General features: G+C 41.4%; 1 protein-coding gene across 1 annotated transcript; it reads left to right on the top strand.

Moving 5' to 3' along the window:
• The first annotated feature begins 214 nt into the window (after nt 1-214).
• ankrd52a (ankyrin repeat domain 52a) lies at nt 215-20,399 on the top strand. The gene is made up of 28 exons (XM_046395730.1): nt 215-441; nt 1,007-1,090; nt 1,212-1,290; nt 2,059-2,129; nt 2,313-2,513; nt 2,610-2,697; nt 2,931-3,073; nt 3,160-3,372; nt 4,471-4,549; nt 4,648-4,762; nt 5,283-5,365; nt 5,468-5,585; nt 5,690-5,758; nt 5,887-6,027; nt 6,450-6,512; nt 6,699-6,810; nt 7,189-7,260; nt 7,367-7,568; nt 7,674-7,761; nt 7,906-8,023; nt 8,415-8,634; nt 8,732-8,819; nt 8,959-9,042; nt 9,274-9,419; nt 9,580-9,662; nt 9,872-9,954; nt 10,287-10,378; nt 10,492-20,399. The coding sequence occupies exons 1-28, from the start codon at nt 415-417 to the stop codon at nt 10,761-10,763; spliced, it is 3,234 nt and encodes a 1,077-aa protein (XP_046251686.1). The 5' UTR covers nt 215-414; the 3' UTR covers nt 10,764-20,399.
• Nucleotides 20,400-20,595: the final 196 nt, after the last annotated feature.

Raw genomic sequence — 20,595 nt, forward strand, 5'->3', positions numbered from 1 at the left:
AGATATACATTTATATACATTTAAGATATACATTTACAGACCTACATTTCAATAATATTTTTCTCTGTAGTTTGCAATTAGCGATGAGAACTGCTAATGAAAACCACTGCTCGCTTCACCCATTCAGTTTGTCCCTCTCGGTTTAAATGCTGTACCGTTTTCTTCCACGCGGTGGCACCATTTCACCCTAGGAGGCGAAAACAGACCGCCACGCCTGTAGGCGGACCAGCACAGTCGTAGCCTGTATCGTCAGACCAGACATAGGATACAGACAACAACAGTGACAGATCAAGACCGCATTTCTGTTTGCAACCTGCTATGGGTGTAGTCTGAAAAGTGGATACAGTAGCGCACCGCAGTATACCTCGAAGTTTTATCCTCATGAAGGAGCTCCGTCCTGGCTGAGTTTGGGAGATGGGAGTACTCAACATTGCAGACCAGGTAGGCTGAAAGAGCCCGCTCCGTGTTTGTGCTCTGGCGCAGTCTATTTGCTGGGAAGGACCTGCTTTTGTGCGCAACATCTTCAGTCGTATTCTCTTAACGATTTGTTTCCCTTTTGGCTTATTGGTTGTGCATGTTTACTGAAATGAATGTTACAAGTAAGATGTTATAATCCCTCGTGATTAGCTTTGCGCGACATTCACACGCTAACGTACGTTGATGCAGGTCTTGTCTGGGCCCTGCTCTGGGTCGGGGCCAGCTCTGTAGCAGAATTAGCCAGTTAGAGCTGTTAGGCTAGCTGACGTACGATCATTGAGACAAGGGCCTGTAGGCCTCAGCCAGGGCTCAGTGTATTTGCTGAAAGAAACAAGATTCGAAGTAAACGCACTTACCGTACATTTAGCATAATTATAATTCACAGTTTCACGGTATAGTTAGCTACTATAACCAACAAAAAATATCTTGCTCATTGTGTGATGGACGTATCCGAACTGTCGCACCGGATCAACGTAATTGCATGCATCGCTATTATAGCAGTAAGTTAGCAGGTATTTCTGTATTGCAGCCTCCTCTGGTCCAGGCCATCTTCAATCGTAATGCTGAAGAAGTTCAACTACTATTGCACAAAAAGGAGGATGTCAATGCACTGGTATGTATGATATACACAAAGTTACACTGCTATATGGGTTCGTTTCATGAAGTACTTGTTCCCCGCAATATCCGTTAACTGTGAAAATCAAACGTCATTTTCCCCTCGGTTGGTCCCACAGGACCAAGAGCGCCGTACGCCACTTCATGCTGCTGCCTGTGTGGGTGACGTCCATATAATGGACCTCCTCATTGAATCAGGTGAGTGAACTGCATACATTTCTGATACACTATAACGACAAAAGGATTGGGACTCCCGATAATTACACAAACAATGACTTTAACGGCATTACATTCTAAATACGTAGGCAGCTTTGCAGCTACATCAGCTTCCACTCTTCTGGAAAGACTTTCCACAAGATTTTCCTGGGGGAATTTTTGCCCATTTGTACAGTAGAGAATTTGTGAGGTTAAACACTGATGTTGGACCAAAAGGCCTGACTCACAATCTCTTTTCCAGTTCATCCCAAAGGTGTTGGATGGGGTTGAGGTCAGGGCTCAGTGTGGGCCAGTCAAGTTCTTCCACACCAAACTCATCCAACCATGTCTTTATGGAGCTTTGCTTTGTGCACTGAGGCTCAGTCATGCTGGAATAGAAAAGGGCTTTCAACAAACTGTTGCCACAAAGTTGGAAGCATAGCATTGTCCAAAATGTCTTGGTATGCTGAAGCATTGAGCATTATTTCCCTTCACTGGAAGTCAGGGGCCAAGCCCAACCTCTGAAAAACAGCCCCGTACCACACCTGAATTCAGTGATAAAGAGATGTGTCCCAATATTTTGTCTGCGTAGAGTATTGGCTATGAATTTGGACTCGTATGTGTTGAGTGAAATGTGGTGCACACTTAATCCTGCACCCCCCTGTTGTCAAGTCACTGTGCAGCTTTTTACTCTTCTCACCTCCAACATCCCTGTGACCCCTGAGAAATGGTTGATGTTGGTTTTGTGCTTGTTCTTCTTTTGTCTGCCAGGTGCCACTGTAAATGCTAAAGACCACGTATGGTTGACCCCGTTGCACAGGGCGGCTGCTTCCAGGAATGAAGTAAGTAATAAACTCATTTCCTTTTGCCATTAAAAACAGTCTAATTATCTCTCAGTGAGATGACTTCATCCCGTTAATTCTGTTATGTAATTATAGAACTGCAGCAGACATGCTGTGCTGACTGGAGGAAACCACAGATATGATATATGCTTTAAGCTCTTGTTGTTACTCCCTTCTGCTTAGAGGGCAGTGGGTCTGCTGCTGAGGCGTGGAGCAGAGGCAAACGCACGAGACAAGTTCTGGCAGACTCCGCTGCATGTGGCGGCTGCCAACCGTGCCACACGTTGCGCAGAGGCTCTGCTGACCCAGCTGAGCAGCCTGAACATGGCAGATCGCACGGGCAGAACTGCCCTGCACCATGCTGCTCAGAGTGGGTTCCAGGAGGTAAGGTCTTAGTTATTACCCTCCCTTCTAGGGGCTTCATTAAATTATGGGAAATTAAGAGTGGTTATTCTGCAATTTTATTCATTGCTATTATAGATGGTGAAGCTGCTGCTGAACAAAGGGGCCAACCTGAGTGCCATCGATAAAAAGGAGAGGCAGCCTATCCATTGTGCTGCTTACTTGGGTAAGCAAGTTTTACTTTCTGGCCAGTGCTGCTCTGCACATATTTTCATTGTTAAGATGAGCTGCCATAACAGGGCCAAGTCCTTGTATTACAGTCTTGTGAAACCACTTATGAACATAGTGATGGTGTTTATTGTCATTGCATAGTCACTTATACAGTGAAATTGAAATTTGTCCACTTTACTCAGTATTTGTGGTCAGTATTGCGCTAAAACTCTTGTTTGTTCCCCTTAGGGCATGTGGAGGTTGTGAAGTTGCTGGTGTCCCGTAGTGCAGACAAGAGCTGCAAGGATAAGCAGGGCTACACACCTCTCCATGCAGCTGCTGCAAGTGGTCACATCGAAATTGTAAAGTACCTACTGAGGATGGGGGCAGAAGTGAGTGATTTGACGTTAACGGGAATCCTCCCTTTCAGGCTCTAGATACAGTCTGATGTGGTGTCACATTTGTGTTTTACTGTTAGATCGATGAGCCCAATGGCTTTGGAAACACTCCGCTCCATGTGGCTTGCTACATGGGACAGGAGGCAGTGGCTACCGAGCTGGTGAACCACGGAGCTAATGTTAACCAGCCCAATAAGTGCGGCTACACCCCTTTGCACCTGGCCGCTGTCTCCACCAACGGTGCCCTCTGTCTGGAGTTGCTGGTCAACAATGGGGCAGATGTCAACCAGCAGGTATGAAATGTGCTGCAGAATCATAAATAGAAACGACTGTGCTTTATTTGTTCCAGTTATTAGTATTAGTGATCATCATAAATTCTTATATGGTCAGCTCCTCTAAAAGTGCAGATGATCGTAGAATACATTTTCTTCTTGTTTGGTCGGGCTGTTATCAACCCCAGCTGCTGTCTGAGGGTGAGTTAGCCAATGTTTTGAGGCTTCTGGTGTAGTCGGCGGATATCCTTCCTCTTCTGTGCTTTGCTCGTTGTTAACAACCTGTTTAACAGCTCGAGTCACAAGAATGGAGTTGGAGTTGAGAGGCGACGTCTGTGACCGAATTGTTTTAACAAATGGTTAAGTTTAACATAGGTGTTAGATGATGGGTGATGCCATCGCATTCTGCCTCTTTTGGTCTCCATGTCGACTGTTCACCTGCTTGCAGCCAAAGCCTACTCCAGCGTGTCTGGTCAATACTGCTGGAACTAGAAATGGAAATCAGAATGCTTCTGAAGCAAAAATCCTGTTGATGTTTCATTCAAATGCATTATTAAATATAAAGGTCAAATAAACACAATTTGATTTTCTTCTTTTACACTAAATCTAAAACTAGATATTAAAAAACAGTGTGTTTGGGTTGTAGCTATAGGCTTAATGATTGAATCAACATATGAAGGAGGTTATTGAGAAGGAGCAAAGATTGAGCTTCTGTGTTTACTTCACATGCTGCCAGAAATTACAGTATTGCCAGAGCATGTGTGAAAAGGGAGTGCATGAGGATAGTCAAGACCTTTATGCTGCTTCTCAGTTTGGATTATATTGTCCAAGAATAAACAGAATTCAGAATATGAGAGGCAGTGGTGCCTGTTTACTGTAAAGTTAGGCCTGTCACTTCAAGTTTATATTAACAGCAAACAGTCAAAACTGCTTATCTGCTGCCACCTTCAGAAACATTGCTTAGAGAATAAATGTAAAGGATTAAGGTGGAGATGCTGAGTTGTCAAACCGACTTTGTTCACTGTGGTTGTAGCAGTTTTCTGGAGCTTTCTCAAAGTCTGATAACTGAATTTTGATTCCGTTATAAATGAAATGAATAAAAATAACTTCCCTCCCCAGAGCAAAGAAGGGAAGAGCCCCCTGCACATGGCAGCCATTCATGGACGCTTCACACGCTCTCAGATCCTCATCCAAAATGGTAACGGTGACCGATCCGTCAGACTGATCTGTTAGTGCTGGCTTTTCGCTGCTCTTCGTGGGTATTTGATTCACTCCATCTTCTCTCCTTTCCGTCAGGTGGGGAAATTGATTGCGTGGATAAGTATGGCAATACTCCTCTCCACGTTGCTGCTAAGTACGGCCATGAACTGCTGATCAGCACTCTGATGACCAACGGAGCAGACACGGCCAGGTATTGCTGATTAATGTAGTTGTGCCAGTAGATTGTAAAAACACAGCAAAAAACAAATTTTAATTGCAAAAAAAAAAAACCACACTTTGATGTGTGAATATGCAAATTAGACACGTTTCCATCAACTGGTGTGGGTGAATAAATCCAGTTGTTTGCCAAATGCTATTAAACCCCACTGCAAAGGAGAAGAAGGAGCAAAAGAAGCCAATTCATATCATCTGTGAGGATTAATTTGGGAATGGGAATCTTAACAGGAATAACGGGAAAAACACCACCTCACCACGCTCTCTTCTCATCCCCATTTTCTGTGCAGAAAAAGCTGGTCAGTCATGCCTGTTAAATATTGGCTGCGTCAGGTGTTTCCATCTTATTTAGGCATCTTGATTCTTTCTTTTTGCAAAATCATTTTTACACCATTGAATTTTTTAGTTTCCCCCTTTCACTGCGTGCACTGATTTTTATCAAATTTCTGATGCAGTACTTCAAAATGTGTATAAAAATGCTTTGATTGCATTTGCAGACGTGGGATCCATGGAATGTTCCCCTTGCACTTAGCTGTGCTGTACGGGTTTTCAGACTGTTGTCGCAAGTTACTCTCCTCAGGTTCGTTCCATACCTGTGTGCACTTGGATTAATTTCACTATCTAAGCTTATATACACTTGGACATACCTGTTACCGCCATCTGTTTGTTCATTACCCTACAGGTCAGCTGTATAGTATAGTTTCATCTATGAGTAAGGAGCACGTACTATCGGCTGGGTTTGACATAAACACCCCTGACAACTTTGGGAGGACCTGTCTACACGCTGCTGCCTCTGGAGGGTAAGACGCAATGTCTGTTTTGTCACTGGAATATTAAAGTATGTCAAAGATATTCTGGTATCAGAAGTCATCTGTTTAATTCCTGTCGCCATCCTTCCTTGCAGAAATGTTGAATGTCTGAACTTGCTCTTAAGTAGCGGTACCGACTTGAATAAGAGAGACATAATGGGAAGGTGAGTTTCCTGTCATCTTTCTTAGATGTCTTTTTAATTTGCTGCTAATTTTAACTGATGCTGTAACAGTGATTAAAGTGCTCAGTTTGTATGACTGTATTCTCTCTCTCCCTGCATCCTGCCCACAGGACACCGTTGCACTATGCGGCTGCTAATGGGAGGTACCAGTGCACTGTGACCCTGGTGAGCGCTGGCGCTGAGGTCAACGAGCCTGATCAGACAGGCTGTACTCCCCTGCACTACTCTGCCGCCTCTCAAGCCTTCAGCAGGTTAGAAAACTCGTCTCTGTCTGAAACACCAAAGCAGCACAGGCCCCCAAAGTCTGTTCAAGTACGGCAGACTGTTATGTTAAACACAGGTGGATTAGAAAAATCACAAACGGTTAATGAGCCAAAATATTTTTCAAAGAGTTCCTAGGCTATATTTCTGTGTTTTTCTGTATTTCTCAGCTTTCTGTATTTTTGATCAATAGTCATTCTTGTTCAGTATAAGCAGCTTACAGTTTACTTTTATGTAAATATACAGAATATTTGGGTTCATAGTCAAATTACATTAACTTCTGAGCATCAACAATTTTTAGATTGTTAGTATAACTAAACAACTCACTGAGGAATGTGCAGTTTTTCAATGATGCGTGTTATACCGACCCATAGAAAGTTTATTGAAGCAAAGCAATTATTGATCTTTTCAGAGTTGATCGTCATTTTTCTGGGAACCATCAGAACGATGAGGACGAGGCAAAGGAGTCGTACTTGTGAGTTCTTCTCTTTTGCTCTCCTTCATCTGAACATGTCTTAATGCAATTAAATCTTCACATCCACGGACACAAAGTTTGCTTATGGGAAAAAAAATGCGTCCAAAGGCCCCTGTTATCAGTGCTGCTATTTTTTATCCTCTGCCTAAAATGTATGTTCTCGTTGTTGTTGTTTTTTAATACCAGCTGCTTGGAGCATCTTTTGGACAATGGTGCTGATCCATCGATGGTCAACTCAAAGGGTTACAGTGCTGTTCACTATGCAGCTTACCATGGCAACAAACAGAACCTGGAGTTGGTGAGTCTGAGTGTGTTTAATCTGAATTCACATTAATCATTCATATGTCACAAATATGACACATAACCCCGACACAGATTCCACCCAAGCCGATAACATAACTGTGGACTATAGTGTGTGCAATACTTACAGAACTTTCAAATTTAACACATTTATCCATTTATTCTGTCCTTTAGTGAAAAATGTTAAGTAGCAAGCAGTAGCAGTAATTAAGTGTCCTTTAGCCAAAAATGATTATTTAATAGGTTTGTTTCTGCAGGTTGTGTTTGTTGAAAAAATGCTTGTTATAGGCTTGATATTAATGTGTGTAGTCCTGAATATGTGTACTTCTTTTGAAGTAAAAATAATTGAACCCACTGATGTGGTTTGTTTTCTTAGCTCCTGGAGATGTCTTTTAATGCACTAGGAGACATAGAGAGCAGTATTCCAGTCAGTCCACTGCATCTTGCTGTAAGTGTTCCACATTAAACCCGCCCTCTGGGTCGACACCGACTGTAATCACCCTCTTAATGTCAGGTCGATGCAAAGTTGTGACTGCCTTCCTCTGCCCCTTCAGGCTGATAAGGGCCACTGGCAGGCGCTGCGTGTGCTGACAGAGACTGCAGCTTATGTGGATATGCAGGACGCTGCAGGCCGTTCTGTGCTCTACTTGGCTGCCCAGAAAGGCTACACCCGATGTGTGGAGGTGCTGTTGGCTCAGGGGGCCTCCTGTCTCCTCAATGACAACCGCTGCATGTGGACTCCAATTCATGTTGCAGGTATGCTGCTCTCTGCTGGGATGATAACATTGTTGCTGATAGTTACCACCGTGAACAGTCAGTTTTATCTTATTCCTTCTCTTGTACTTTGTTTTTTCATACTAGCTGCCAATGGTCACACAGACTGCCTGCGCATGATGATTGATTATGGAGAGGAGGGGGATCTCATCAACATTGCAGACAAATTTGGCCAGTGAGTTGGTTTTTTTTTGTTTTTTTTGAAAATATTGGCTTCAGTTGGTTTATTCAGCTTTCAAGAACAGGTTAATGCCTGAAGCTTATTTGGCCAGTAATCAGTGAAAAAGCACATCTCTCTTGTCACCTCTACCCTCTTCAGGACGCCTCTGATGCTAGCTGTTCTGGGAGGTCACACTGACTGTGTCCACTTCCTGCTGGAGAAGGGAGCCTTGCCAGATGCTAAGGACAAAAGGGGCAGCACAGCTTTGCACAGAGGGGTAGGTCAAAAAGCTGGGTGCATCCAGCATAGCGTGCTTTAAATACAGTGCAAGTGACAACACAAAAAGTGTTTCAACTTATTTTTCACTACCAGATAAAGTAGTGTAGACAATATAGTTAAATGAGGACTCATTTAAAAATTCTGCCTGATATATTTAAGCTGCATCCAACAGCACTGGTAATTTCTCCTGTCTGTAAAAGACTGAACCATCATTCTTATCTTAAATTCAGAAATTCCTGTACAGGAAAGTAGCCTCAATTTAAGCCGCTGTGATCCCAGAATTGATCTGTCCTCAATGTAAATTCAATGTGACTGTGGTCTTTCTCACTTTGTACTGTTGATTTTATGGATAGAGATTGTCTCATCACTTCTTGCTGGTGTTTGTTCAGGCGGTTTTGGGTCATGATGACTGTGTGACAGCCCTGCTGGAGCACAAAGCTTCTGCACTTTGTCGGGACGCCCAGGGTAGCACACCGCTGCACTACGCTGCATCCAGAGGCCATACAGAGATCCTGGCTAGTGTGATGCAGGCCGCCATGGCAACAGACCCACAAGATAAACTGCTGGACAACAAACAATACACCCCATTACACTGGGCTGCTTACAAAGGTTTGCTCAGTTTGAACAACTGGAAATGGCTAATCCCCAAACCTGCGGTTAATCGCTGTAACATCTGTTGTTTATAATGATGTTTATTTTTTGTCAGGGCATGAAGACTGTTTGGAGGTTTTACTTGAATTTAAAACATTTAACCATGAAGAGGGAAATCCTTTCACCCCCCTGCACTGTGCTCTGTGAGTATTGACTTGGAATATTCCCTTGTCCTGTATCTTACTGTGTCAAAACCAATTACTTGTAATCTGGGGGGAAAAATACATGTTTATTGTTTTGGTTAAAATCATTATTTCAGTAACCCAGTTGTTTTGCTTGTAGGATAAATGGCCACAGCGGTGCTGCAGAGAGGCTGCTGGAATCTGCTGGGGTCCACATGATTAACACCAGAGATGCCAAAGGAAGGTGAGGCTGCAGAACAAAAGACTTAACTAGTTTCTGTGGAAAGAGCTCCAATTGAGAAAGAAAGTATGTAGCACAGATCCTAAAGAAATAGCATATTAAGCTAATATCAAATTTGTTTCTCATCATTGTAGAATTAGTAGTAGACTGAACCCGGTCTTTCTAGCCACAGGCCCACAGCCCTAACACTAATCATACAGTAAGTAGAAGCGCCATCTCTGTCTGTGCCTGTAGGACCCCACTGCATGCTGCTGCATTTGCGGAGGATGTTGCAGGACTTCAGCTGGTGCTTCGCCATGGGGCAGAGATCAATACAGTGGACAAAAGTGGGCGCTCTGCTCTGATGGTAGCCGCTGACAAGGGACACAGTGGCACCGTGGGTACGTCTTTGACCTGGTATTCCCGTGGGATTTTTAAGAGCTAGTTGTTTTCTCAAGGGTACATAGCTGTTGGATACAGGCTTGAATAGGTCTCCTGTGACTATAATTATCCAATCAGGACATCTGTAGTTGCAGGAAATAAATGTTTTTGTGTTCCCAGCCATCCTCCTTCACCGGGCCAAGGCTGACCTGACACTGCTGGATGAAAACAGGAACACTGCCCTGCACCTGGCCTGCAGCAAGGTACTCATCAAAATTATCCACAAGATCCCCAAGTCAGAGCATTAGAAAAAGAAATCTGAGAACTTGGGCGAGAACAATTTCTCTTTGATTAGCTATGTTTGTTCGCGTGAGTGTAATGAGGTATGTTTTCTTTGATTTCAAAGCAGGTAGCAGCGATACAGAGAAGCTCTGCATTTTCTTTCTTTATCTTTTTTTTTTCCCCCCCTCAGGCTCATGAGATGTGTGCCCTGCTGATTCTGGGGGAGATCCACAGTCCAACACTCATAAACGCCACCAACAGCGCTCTGCAAATGTGAGAAGCTAGTAACATTTTGTCAAAGAACAGAGTTTATTGAGATTTACTGTGAATAACTGAGCCGACATATCCAATAGCCTTGGCATACAGTATGGACCATGTTTGTCTAGGTTTTGTTTTTAGTAATTTTACTGATTCCCCTGTGATAGTTGTGTTGTGTATGACTTGGTTTTGCACCAATCCTTTTTCATTCACAGTCATAAAACTCTGCATTATTGTTTTACATATGGCCGTCAGTCTGAGACTGTATGGGGTTTTCTGCTCACGTTTTAGCTGATGAAAAGCACATCTCCCAGTCGTTTCTTACAGTCTCCCTTGTTCTCCACCAGGCCCCTCCATCTGGCAGCACGTAACGGCCTGGCTACGGTGGTGCAGGCACTGTTGAGTAGAGGAGCCACGGTGCTGGCTGTGGATGAGGAAGGTGAGGCCTTTTCACACGTTGTCAGCCATTTCGGTTCATCCGCTCTGATTTACAGATACAGTTGTAAGATCAAGTCGTTTGCTTGCACTGATGTGAATCTGTCTGTCCATCAGGCCACACCCCAGCCCTGGCCTGTGCTCCCAACAAGGATGTGGCTGACTGCCTGGCTCTGATCCTCTCTACCATGAAGCCTTTCCCCCAGCGGGACCCTTCCTCCTGCTCCTGCTCCTCTCCCACCGTCTCCCAATCCCCGGGTCTCAACTTGCTGAAGCACTGCGGCATCACCGCCACCTGCGCCCCCCTGCCCAGCAATGGCCTCCACAATGGCTACGTCAAAGATCGTCACGGTGCACCGGTTGGCCTGGACGGGTGTCTGTCTGAGTGAGGTCTGGTGCCCCCCTCAGTCAGCTGCTATCACCATCATCACCACTGGGGGAGGGGGGGACTGGGGGGGGCTCCCTTTAACATGGCCCTGAGGACCAGGAGAGCACCCACCCTCATGTCTGTTCTGTGTATGTACGTGTTTGTGTGTCTGTGTGTGCGTGAGTGTTTGGTCTTCTCTTGAGGTGCAGTCAAACCTAATATGCAATTAGATCCCATTCCTCCATCTCCTAGTAGTGCTTAATATATAGAGGCGTTATTGCTCTACAAGGTCACTCAAATGAAGTGTGGCATCCAAAACAAACACTAGCAATCTGGCCATCTCTAAACCATTTAACCCTTTAAAACCACATTGACATAATTATATAACTGACATCTAAGAGCATGGATATTGCTGTAACCTCGACTGTCTTACTATTCATATCATTCAATAGAAAAGTCATATCATGTTTAATGATTTGTGGTGACCTTGTAGAGGAACGCAGAGCCTTCCCAAAAGAACGATCAAAGAATTTCTTTGTTTGTTTTTTGATTATTTTTTTTCCTTTCTTTTTTTTTTTTTTGTTTTTGTTTTTTTTATTGTCCGTTAGCTTAGATTTTTATGAAGGAACCACACAAGGGAAAATCTAAATTTTGCTTAAGAGTGCAATGCTTGTGTACTACAGTACAATCTGAAAAATTTGGAAAAGGGTCACAATGATGTTAATTCCATAGTGTACTTTAAATGTACGGCCTAGAATTGTTTGGCATTTTAAGATAATTTGGTAATGCTGCTGAATACGTTAGCACGTCTCCTTCCAAAGGAGAGCCATGCTCGGGTCAGCATTGTAACATCGGTTTGTTCTTAATGCTGACTTCATGTTTTAAAGATGCTAAATAAGTGTTTGTTAAGCTAGAATGTTTCTAAGCATATAACTTATGACCAAAGTTGATCAACACTATTATGGCTATAAATTATTTATTTGAGATGAACTGTACTGTATAGAGAAAGACAATAGATCTTGATATACCTCGTCAACTCGTTTAGCAGCTGCTTCATCTTCACCCAGGGTCCGTAGGCCTAACGTTCTCTTTTTGTAGGACTAGAGAACTACTGTAAGATAGTGACTGACTGAGGCCTTGTTTATTTCTAGATGAAGGCTTTACTAGTAATATCTGCCAACAACACCTCATCAAAGCATCATATATCTGAGCACATAAGTGAACAAGCCATTTCAATTAAGTTCCCATCTCTTAAACAGTGTTTTTTGGAAAAGACTTCATTGAATTGAATTCAATTTGAATGGCCTAATTATCGAAAGAGAGCAATCAGTTTTGGTTTTTAGGCACTCATGATGTTTTTTCTTTGTGTTTTTGAAGTTGAACTGGCCATCGGCATTGCAGTTTTAACAAGCTTTCACTAAAGGAATTTTTCTCGGAGCTGGCGAACTAGTCTTAAACATCTGATAGCTCATATCTCAACTCCTCGGTGGTCAATTCCGATCAATTTGAACCGATAAAGAGTGTTGTCTGCTATTTTTATTGGGCAGTTTTCAAGCAATATTTTCTTTTGGCCTTTTTGTTTTAATGTTCTTGAATAGACAATCACTGTCACAAGGGCTTTTGTTTCCCTGGAATGTGTTTAATTTTTCATTTTTTTTCTGTTTCTCTTTATTATTTCATGAAAAGTTACCTAAAGACTAAACGAATGGCTTTGTTTGTGCCGGGCATTTTACTGTCAGTGTCAACACAAATGCACTGGATTGCCTTTACGGCGTCTCATGAAATGCCTTTTGACCCATGCCTTCCGTAACGCATCATTTCATTTGGATTGCTTAACGGCAGAGTATGATTAGCCTTGAGATCTTTCCACCCATTTGATAGCGACAGCATTGAACCACGTAGTATCCAGTGGAAAATGAATTTGCTTGGCATATTTGATATGTTCCAGCATTATCAGTGACCAGGGAGTTGATATCCCTTATAGAAGCAAATAGGGCTAAGAGGAAAAGGAGAGGGATCTTAGCTTAGGCCAATACCTGTTGTTTAGATTTCAGGAATAGCAGAAATCCAAATATGTGCTTTTTCTTCTTCTTTTTGTTTTGTTTGTTTTTTTTGGGGTTTTTTTGTTTTGTTTTGTTTTGTTTTTGGTGTTCATTTTGTTGTCTCCTCATCCCATTTCTGGTACTAAGCATACTAAAGATGATTGTATTGGACCACTAGAGCTGTTTGTGACGTTTAGATGTTATCTTTATGCTATTTTGTCATTTTTACTTTTTTAGACCATCTGCTGGTGGTTAAATTACACTGAGTCAGATTGTTTTCATTGGTGTGATAACTTCATATCCACTGGTAATGAAGTGGCACAATTGCACACATTAGATGACTGGATGAGAGATGAGGACCTAGATCAGGCTGTGTCGTTAAATACCCCTGCGAAAAGTCTTTAATGTATTTTTGCTTCATTTACTAAAAGACCATTTCGGAGCAGTAATCACTCAGTAATTGACCTCCATAACTGATTACCATAACTGACTGAATTGGTGACTCCCCCCAGCTTTTGTTCTATTGCGCAATTTATAATTTCTAGGAGAGCAGTTGTATTATTAATATTAGGAATAGGTACATAATTTTTTGTAATCTCAGGATCTGTGCTGAAGCAGCAGGCAGAATTTATTAATCCAATCAGATCGCAGCAGGATGATTATGTCTACATTATTTGATGGGATGTTCTGTAATTTAATTCTTTTTTAACCCTAATCCCACAGCACTTAATTAGATAGTCGAGCACGCACTTTAGTACATTCAGGTTCTAAGTGTGCAAAATAGAGCAGATGTAATGTATGTACTTATGTTTACATGCATGTGTGTTGCTGCTGAGTACAGGAAGGAAGAGTTTCTAAAGACAAGCAAAGGCTGCAACACAATTGTACTCAAACAATGCATTATTTAAAAAAAAAAAAAAAAAAAAAAAGCAAACAAAAAAAACATGTGCACTGTCTCTAAGTACTTCTTGACAGTGTCCACTGCCCACTGACTTTTTTTTTTTTTTTTTTTGTTATCTGTTTCTGGGCAACCGACCCAAAAAAGTGACAAGATTACATTACCCAGCCTGCTGTTAATACTACAGACTCTGGCCTAAGTCACTCGGTCAGTCCAGTGAAACAGACACCTCAGGCTGGCTCCGCAAAATACTCCACATGCTCTCTCTGTCCCTCTGTAGGTGCTGTCTGTTTGGGCAGGGATTGTTTTCTCTTGTGATGTCTTTATCTGACCAGTAAATGGAGCCATCGCCCCTGCAGCTGTACAAGTTGCAACTGAATCCTTGTGTTGTATCACAGTATTCTTATACATGCTTTTTTTTTTTTTAATTTGCATATACCAGTGCTAACTGAGTGATTGTGCATGAAGCTAGCTCACAATTTTGGTTTAGTAACAGTTAACAAGTGGCGCATATACAATATATATATCTGGAGTCAGAAATGGAAAGCAATGAAAGGTCCAATTGTAGCAATAGAGAGTGTGTGTAATCGTGTGCAGCACAGATATTGCACTGCCATCCATTTAGGCCAATTCAGTAAATCATAGCATAAATGCCAATGGAAGATTTAAATGCGGGTTAGATGTTATAACCTTTGGTCGCAAATAAGGCCTGTTTGCCAAAACGTGTCGAGAGGGGAAACACCTCTTAGTAAAGCAGCAATGGATTTATGCATATGTTCAAGCAGTTTACAGTCTGACCATCAAATCTGAGCCATGAATTTTTTGACTGAAATGAATGTAGGGTCAGTTTAGAGCAGGGCAATTAGCTTTCTCCCGACTTTAAACTGTTGCTCTTCATTTGTCTTGCGTAGATATGATTATACAGGTAGCATGTAATAACCTAATTCTCTACATATTATACAGTATGTGTTGTAGTCTTCCTGCATTGAGGGTCTGGATAGGTTTTTTTTTTCCCCCTTGGCATTATTGTTGGAGTGTAGACCTGCTGTTGTGTAATATCGCTCTTCTTTCTCTATACATTTGTGTGGAGTGTAGCCTACAAGGTAAACAGAGGACAAGAGTTCAGATGAATTTTAACATTCATGTTCATCCATTCCATTGAGATTGCCTTACAGTACAGTAAAACAAGACGGACAAAAAGGTCTGCAGAAGCAAACTCGTAAATAGCCTATATTTGACAGAAATGCACCTAAGCTACACCCATTTAGTGCCATAGAAACCTTTATTTGCCTTTAGACATAAATCATACTTATTGGTCAGTAACTTATTCAGAAGTAGGCAGGATTATTATTATTTTTTTTTTTTTTTTTGGAGCTGCATGATTTTTCACCAATTATATTAGTCAAGGAAAAACTATATAAATATTTGCATGGGATATTAGTACTTAAATGCAAGTATTCTGTTAAAATTGGTGTTGGTAGAGTCTATTGTATAATTGGACATTTTTGAAGAATATAGTTAGTCCCTTTGGTATTGGCAAAGCAGTCCCTAGGTTGTGTGTTTATATAACAAGATGGTTTATAATGTGTGTTACCAGGAAAAAAAACAAAAACATTTTTGATGTCCACAGAAAGCATGGTATATACAGTATAGAATTGATTTGCCTCTATGGATGTCTTGGTTCTTACTTGAAGTAAATGGCAAATTTCAATTCAACACTCTGATCCACTGTTGAGCCTTTTGCCTTAAAATCTGAATAAGGAAACGGCACCTGGCAGTACCTGATAAGTTGCATCACCTGTAGAGTTATGCTACTTGGTTGGATTGCTTAAAAAAAAAAAAGAATTTTTGGCTAATTTTGGTCTTACAGACATCCTTGGGTGTCGAGAAGCACACAAATCAATTGAGGTAGCACATAGCTCGAGGTTGCCATGGTGCAGAGATTGTTTCTGAGAGGTTAGGATATCGCCATATTTGCCACTGTGAATGAATGAATTCAGAATTCACTCGTAAACAATCAGCTTTGGCCTCGCTGTCATCCAGAGCCAAAGGACACTGGGGATGAAAGTGGTGTACCTCGCAAAATATTGATGGAAAGGAAATTCTTATGACAAAATGCTTGTACAGCTATGCTAACAAAGAGTTAAAATCTTGTGATCCATTTTGTTGTGGGTAGTGTAATTCTGCTTAAACCAGCCTAAATCAGAGATGTATCTATGCGGAAGTGTTAGATTAGTGTCGGCAGATGTCTCATGTTTTTCTACCTTACAAAGGGGCAGCCAACTGCACCTTGTACTTTTTATTGGACCTGCAGTTTTACCTCATCAGTGATATTTTGTGTGATGACGCTGACATTTATCCTCTGTGATTTCTTCTCGATTTTCCTGATGCCAGTCGTGTAGATTTCTCTCTTGTAGTTTGTGTGGGTGTGTGTGAGAGAGAGAGAGTGAGTGACTTTTCAATATACGCGTGTCAAACCTGAACATGCACAAGTCCCTTTTTTTTTTTAAGAACAGAAAAGCGTAGTTAACCATGTTTCTCTTCATTACAACCAACAGACGAGTCGATTTTCTGGCGCAGGTCTTATAGGGCGATGGGTCTAGTCTTATTTAAGGTGGGAGATGAAGGTAGCTATGAAACTTTACCTCTGTAAGTCAAAACAATACAGTTTTACTGTATGACTAATGCTAGTTTGACCGCCTTCCCTGCCTGGTTATTCATTTCCCCCCACCAATAGGACCTGTGTAATATCGAGCACAGTGGTGGCATGGTGCCTTTTATTTGTTACTACCGAAAGGTACGGTCTTCCATTTGTATTTCCCAGAAGCCTTATGATGGGAAAAAGAAAATACATTGAACGTACAAGACTTCGCTAAATAGGCTCACATTGATTATTTCAACCCTGTGTGATCTGAGTTCTAAGAAAAATGCCTGAAAAACTTCTGTATTAGTCTGGATTTCATGATGCATTTCCAGTGACTGAGTGCTCCCTTTGGGTGGCAGAATAAATTGCACATTACTGATACGATTTTAGGGCACATCAAACTTTGAATGGATGGGGATCAATAGTACGAAAGCACAAATCCAAAGAAGGCATCGCTGGGCTCAGTTAGCTCTCCCAACACCAAGGAGTGAAGGAGCCTATAGACCAAATTGAGGCAAAGATGAAAGGAAAAAAACATCTGACGACTCCTCTTAAGTACAGAACACATGAGGTTTGATTGTCAGTAACACATCAACTGTAGAAAGACCATTGTCTACGACTTCAGAGCTTCTTCTGATTGTTCTCCTCAACAGCTTTGGCATCCGTTGACCATCAGTAACTTCACAATATAAACCCAAGTTGTGAAATGATGCGGTACCTTCGTTCAAGATCAAGTTTAGGCAAACTGTTTGTTGTGACTGTGTTGCAAATTGATTGTAGAGATTGTTTTGTGTTATTTAGGGTAGACTGACTACAAGTAGGTTTGCAGTAGTAGCTGTGTGCCGTGTTAATAACAGTGTGATCATACTATAGAATTGACGTGACATTTGTTGTCTTACCACGACATTGAGGCATGAATCATCTTCTCTCAAGCTGACCTCGTTTGAAATAGACAAAAGATAAAAGTGCAATAACCTTTTGTTTATTATTGTTTCCTCAGTTGGAAAAAAAATATTTAATATGCCCTTTTTTTGTTAACACCAAAAGTCACTCATCTGTAGCAAATAAAGGATTTCAGTTGGTCCTCTTGTTTGTGTTCAGAGAGGTGGCATTTGATAGTGGAGTGTTTGATATTCCATTCTTAAAACTGTGATTGATGTCCAACTTTAAAAGCTGCCTGCTCAGAGAAAGGACTGTGCACAAGTTGACCCATAAGAGTTGAGTAGGTGCTTTTTGTTTTCCTTCTTCTTGTGGATGGACTTAGATGGTATTGTAGGTTTGGACTTCTGGTTTGTAGCCAGTAGACATGTTCATTTGCATGTGTAGATGTGTATATGCATCCTCTTCCTTCTTGAATGACACGTTTTCTCAAAAATATTTAGACCTGCTGTCAGTGATGTATGCGGATAAAAGGAAATATAAAATGCCTTATATTTGTTTTTCGATATTAAGCATTAAGGGTTCTTGCGTGTCCCTCCCTTTTCAGCGTGTAGCCTAAAGCTTGTACAGTTAAGAAACTCTTGAGATTTATATCTACTGTATAGCCTATGTGTTTTCAGAATTTGTTACTCGGAGGTCCTGTGATTGTGGTTTTAGAGAAACATTCCCCTTGAAAGTGCCGTTTGTTTTCACCAGCAGAGGATGTGTCTTGGGGGGGAAAATGTATTTACACGAAGGAAAACAAATGTTCAGAACACTTTGCAGTGTTTACTTTGGAACCTGTTGAACTGAATGACACAAAGTATTTGTGCAGGTGAAATAAGGCAGCAATCTTCTCACGGAGCACCTTATCGTCTTGCTCCTTCTGTGAGCCCACGATGGAAGTAGTCTCACATCAAACTTGATTACTCTAAAGCAGAGCCATATCAGAGAATTTGCCCATTAGGAGCCCCCTTGAATGTGCTATTAGGAATAGCCTACTGTAGGAAAGGATGTATAATGCATGTTCTGTGACATTTTTAGTAGTGGTAGTCCCTTTGATGTCTTTTGTTTTTAGTCCGCTTCACTGTAGATGTTCCCACCTCATTTCAACTCGCAAGCTATTAACAATCCTCTCACAACTGGACTTGAAGCAGGCTTTGATCTGCTGCGGAGGCAGCCTTAATTCATTGCAGATTTTAAAAAATGATAGATAATGGGTTGCCTGTTTTACTTTGAGTGGCTTATTTGGGGAAATATAAAGGAGCCCTTGTCATGAAGGGGAAGGACTCTGAATCAGGGCATGTGATGAGTTACAATCAAATAATTTCACAGTGCACCTTCACAAAAAAATTAAAAAGTTTAAAAAAAAAAACAAACAAAAAAAAAAAACAGTTGGCTCGTCCATCCGACATTCCAAAGTTGATTTCAGTTTCCACAGTCCTGTCCCGCTGATTGAGGGAATCGTTTATGCTTTGCTGGTGAATGAAGTAGGCATGTGTGTCGATGACAGGGTTCCCTATTTAGCCTAACGCTGATTACCTCATTTATAAATCTGCAAATCTACTACTCTACTGTGTGTAAAGGAGTCAGTGCCATCACCAGCAGCGTGGTCTCTCGACCTGTGATGACAAGAGGACCAATGAAGTTACTCTGTTGAAATTAGCAAATTTAGAACATGACTGGTCTGGAAACATTAGGGTTAAGATGCTCTTCAAATTTTTTTGTAAGGCACAATGGGCCTCCAAGATTTCTTCAGTTAGTAAATCACCACAGCTGCTACACCAGTCTGCATCTGGAGTTATCAGGAAAGCGGCAGATACAATACTTAGGTTTTTGTGGGATGTTTTAATTTGGTGGTCAAATGATATTGCACATAATTTTACAAAGAAAAGGTGAAAATCTACCAATTCATTTGTTAAGCATTGCTCCTTAAATGCTGACTGGAATAGCAACTGTTGGCACTAGCATGGTTCAAGAGGTTGAGCCGAAGCCTGGCGCATCTCACTATTATTTAAGTGAACGATCATGTTAGCATCACTTGCTGTTTTTCAGTAGCATTTCTCCTACCTCCTTGTTTTGCAGCCTTGAGCATTGTTTGTCTCTCCACCTGTTCTGACTTAAAAAAAAAAAATCTATTGACAGTACGGGAATACAGATTTATCATAAGCAATGGTAGTTATACATTAAAAGTGTGCTTGATTGTGCTGTATGTGTATATGTCTGTTTGACGTTGGAAAAAAAAATATTTATGAGAAGCATTTATACGACAAAATACCACTGGAATGTGAAGCCAGACAATGTTATGATGCAGATTATGATGATAGTCTATCCCCTTTAACATTCAGTGGTGAATGGTCAGACGACTCATCTTCCTGAAAATAAATAACCATGCATTGGCTTTTATTAACACCATCTATTTCTTTGGTTTCCTCTTGTCCATATACTTCCCTGTTTAGACTAATATACATTATTTCAACGTTTACAGCTTCATTATGGGTCAGCCATCTATTGCCCTGCAGTTATAATGATACCACAGGTCACAGATAGTAAGATAGTAAGGTGGATTTGTAATTCTGTATGAGGGCGAGTTTGAGCCCTTCGAGCCGTATGCCTTCGAATCCATCTGTCCGCTCCCAACCAAATTCTGCTAGATAGGCGTCTGTCTCCACACTGCCCCGACATTTTACATTCAGTTTGACTACAAGGGGTACAGGACAAGGTGAAAGGTTTGAGGTTTTCTGACCAGGGCCCCCTATCTACCCACTGCCCCTTGCGCCCACCCACATGCCTAATCCAGGACAAGACCAGTCCCACCCCCTGTCACCCACCCACTGTTTCACCTAAACCTCAAGCCATTCATTTTTTTGTTTTGTTTTTTCAACAATGCAATCCTGAAAGCACTTTGCCTTGTTATTCCTTTGTGTGAACATGTGAATGATAATTTGTTACAAAAATGTTAAATATGTAAAAGATCATTCACTGTTTTGGAAAAACCTGCATCTGTCTTTCTGACGTTAAAAGAAAAAAAAAAAACAATTTAGTGACATTAAACCTGAATCTATTTTATAAAATGTTTGCTGCAGCCAATTGGTCTTGTCATTCAGTATTGTGGCTTAGGGTTGTTTGTGTTCAATAAAGTGCTATTGCTAAATATTTCCTGAGTCTGGGATTATTTCTTGAAAAACAATTATGTTTCAGGTCATATAAGTCTCATAGTCGTGTTGTATACTGAAAAGGTGAATCTCCATTTCATTGTGAATTGTCACAACTGAAGAGTTTGGGGTTTTTTTTGCTGGAAAATGCAATCACACTGGTAGTGAGTGATGACTCATGTTCACAGTGTGCTTCT

The sequence above is a fragment of the Scatophagus argus genome, chromosome 8 (genome assembly GCF_020382885.2).
Source record: "Scatophagus argus isolate fScaArg1 chromosome 8, fScaArg1.pri, whole genome shotgun sequence".
Taxonomy (NCBI): Eukaryota; Metazoa; Chordata; class Actinopteri; family Scatophagidae; genus Scatophagus; species Scatophagus argus.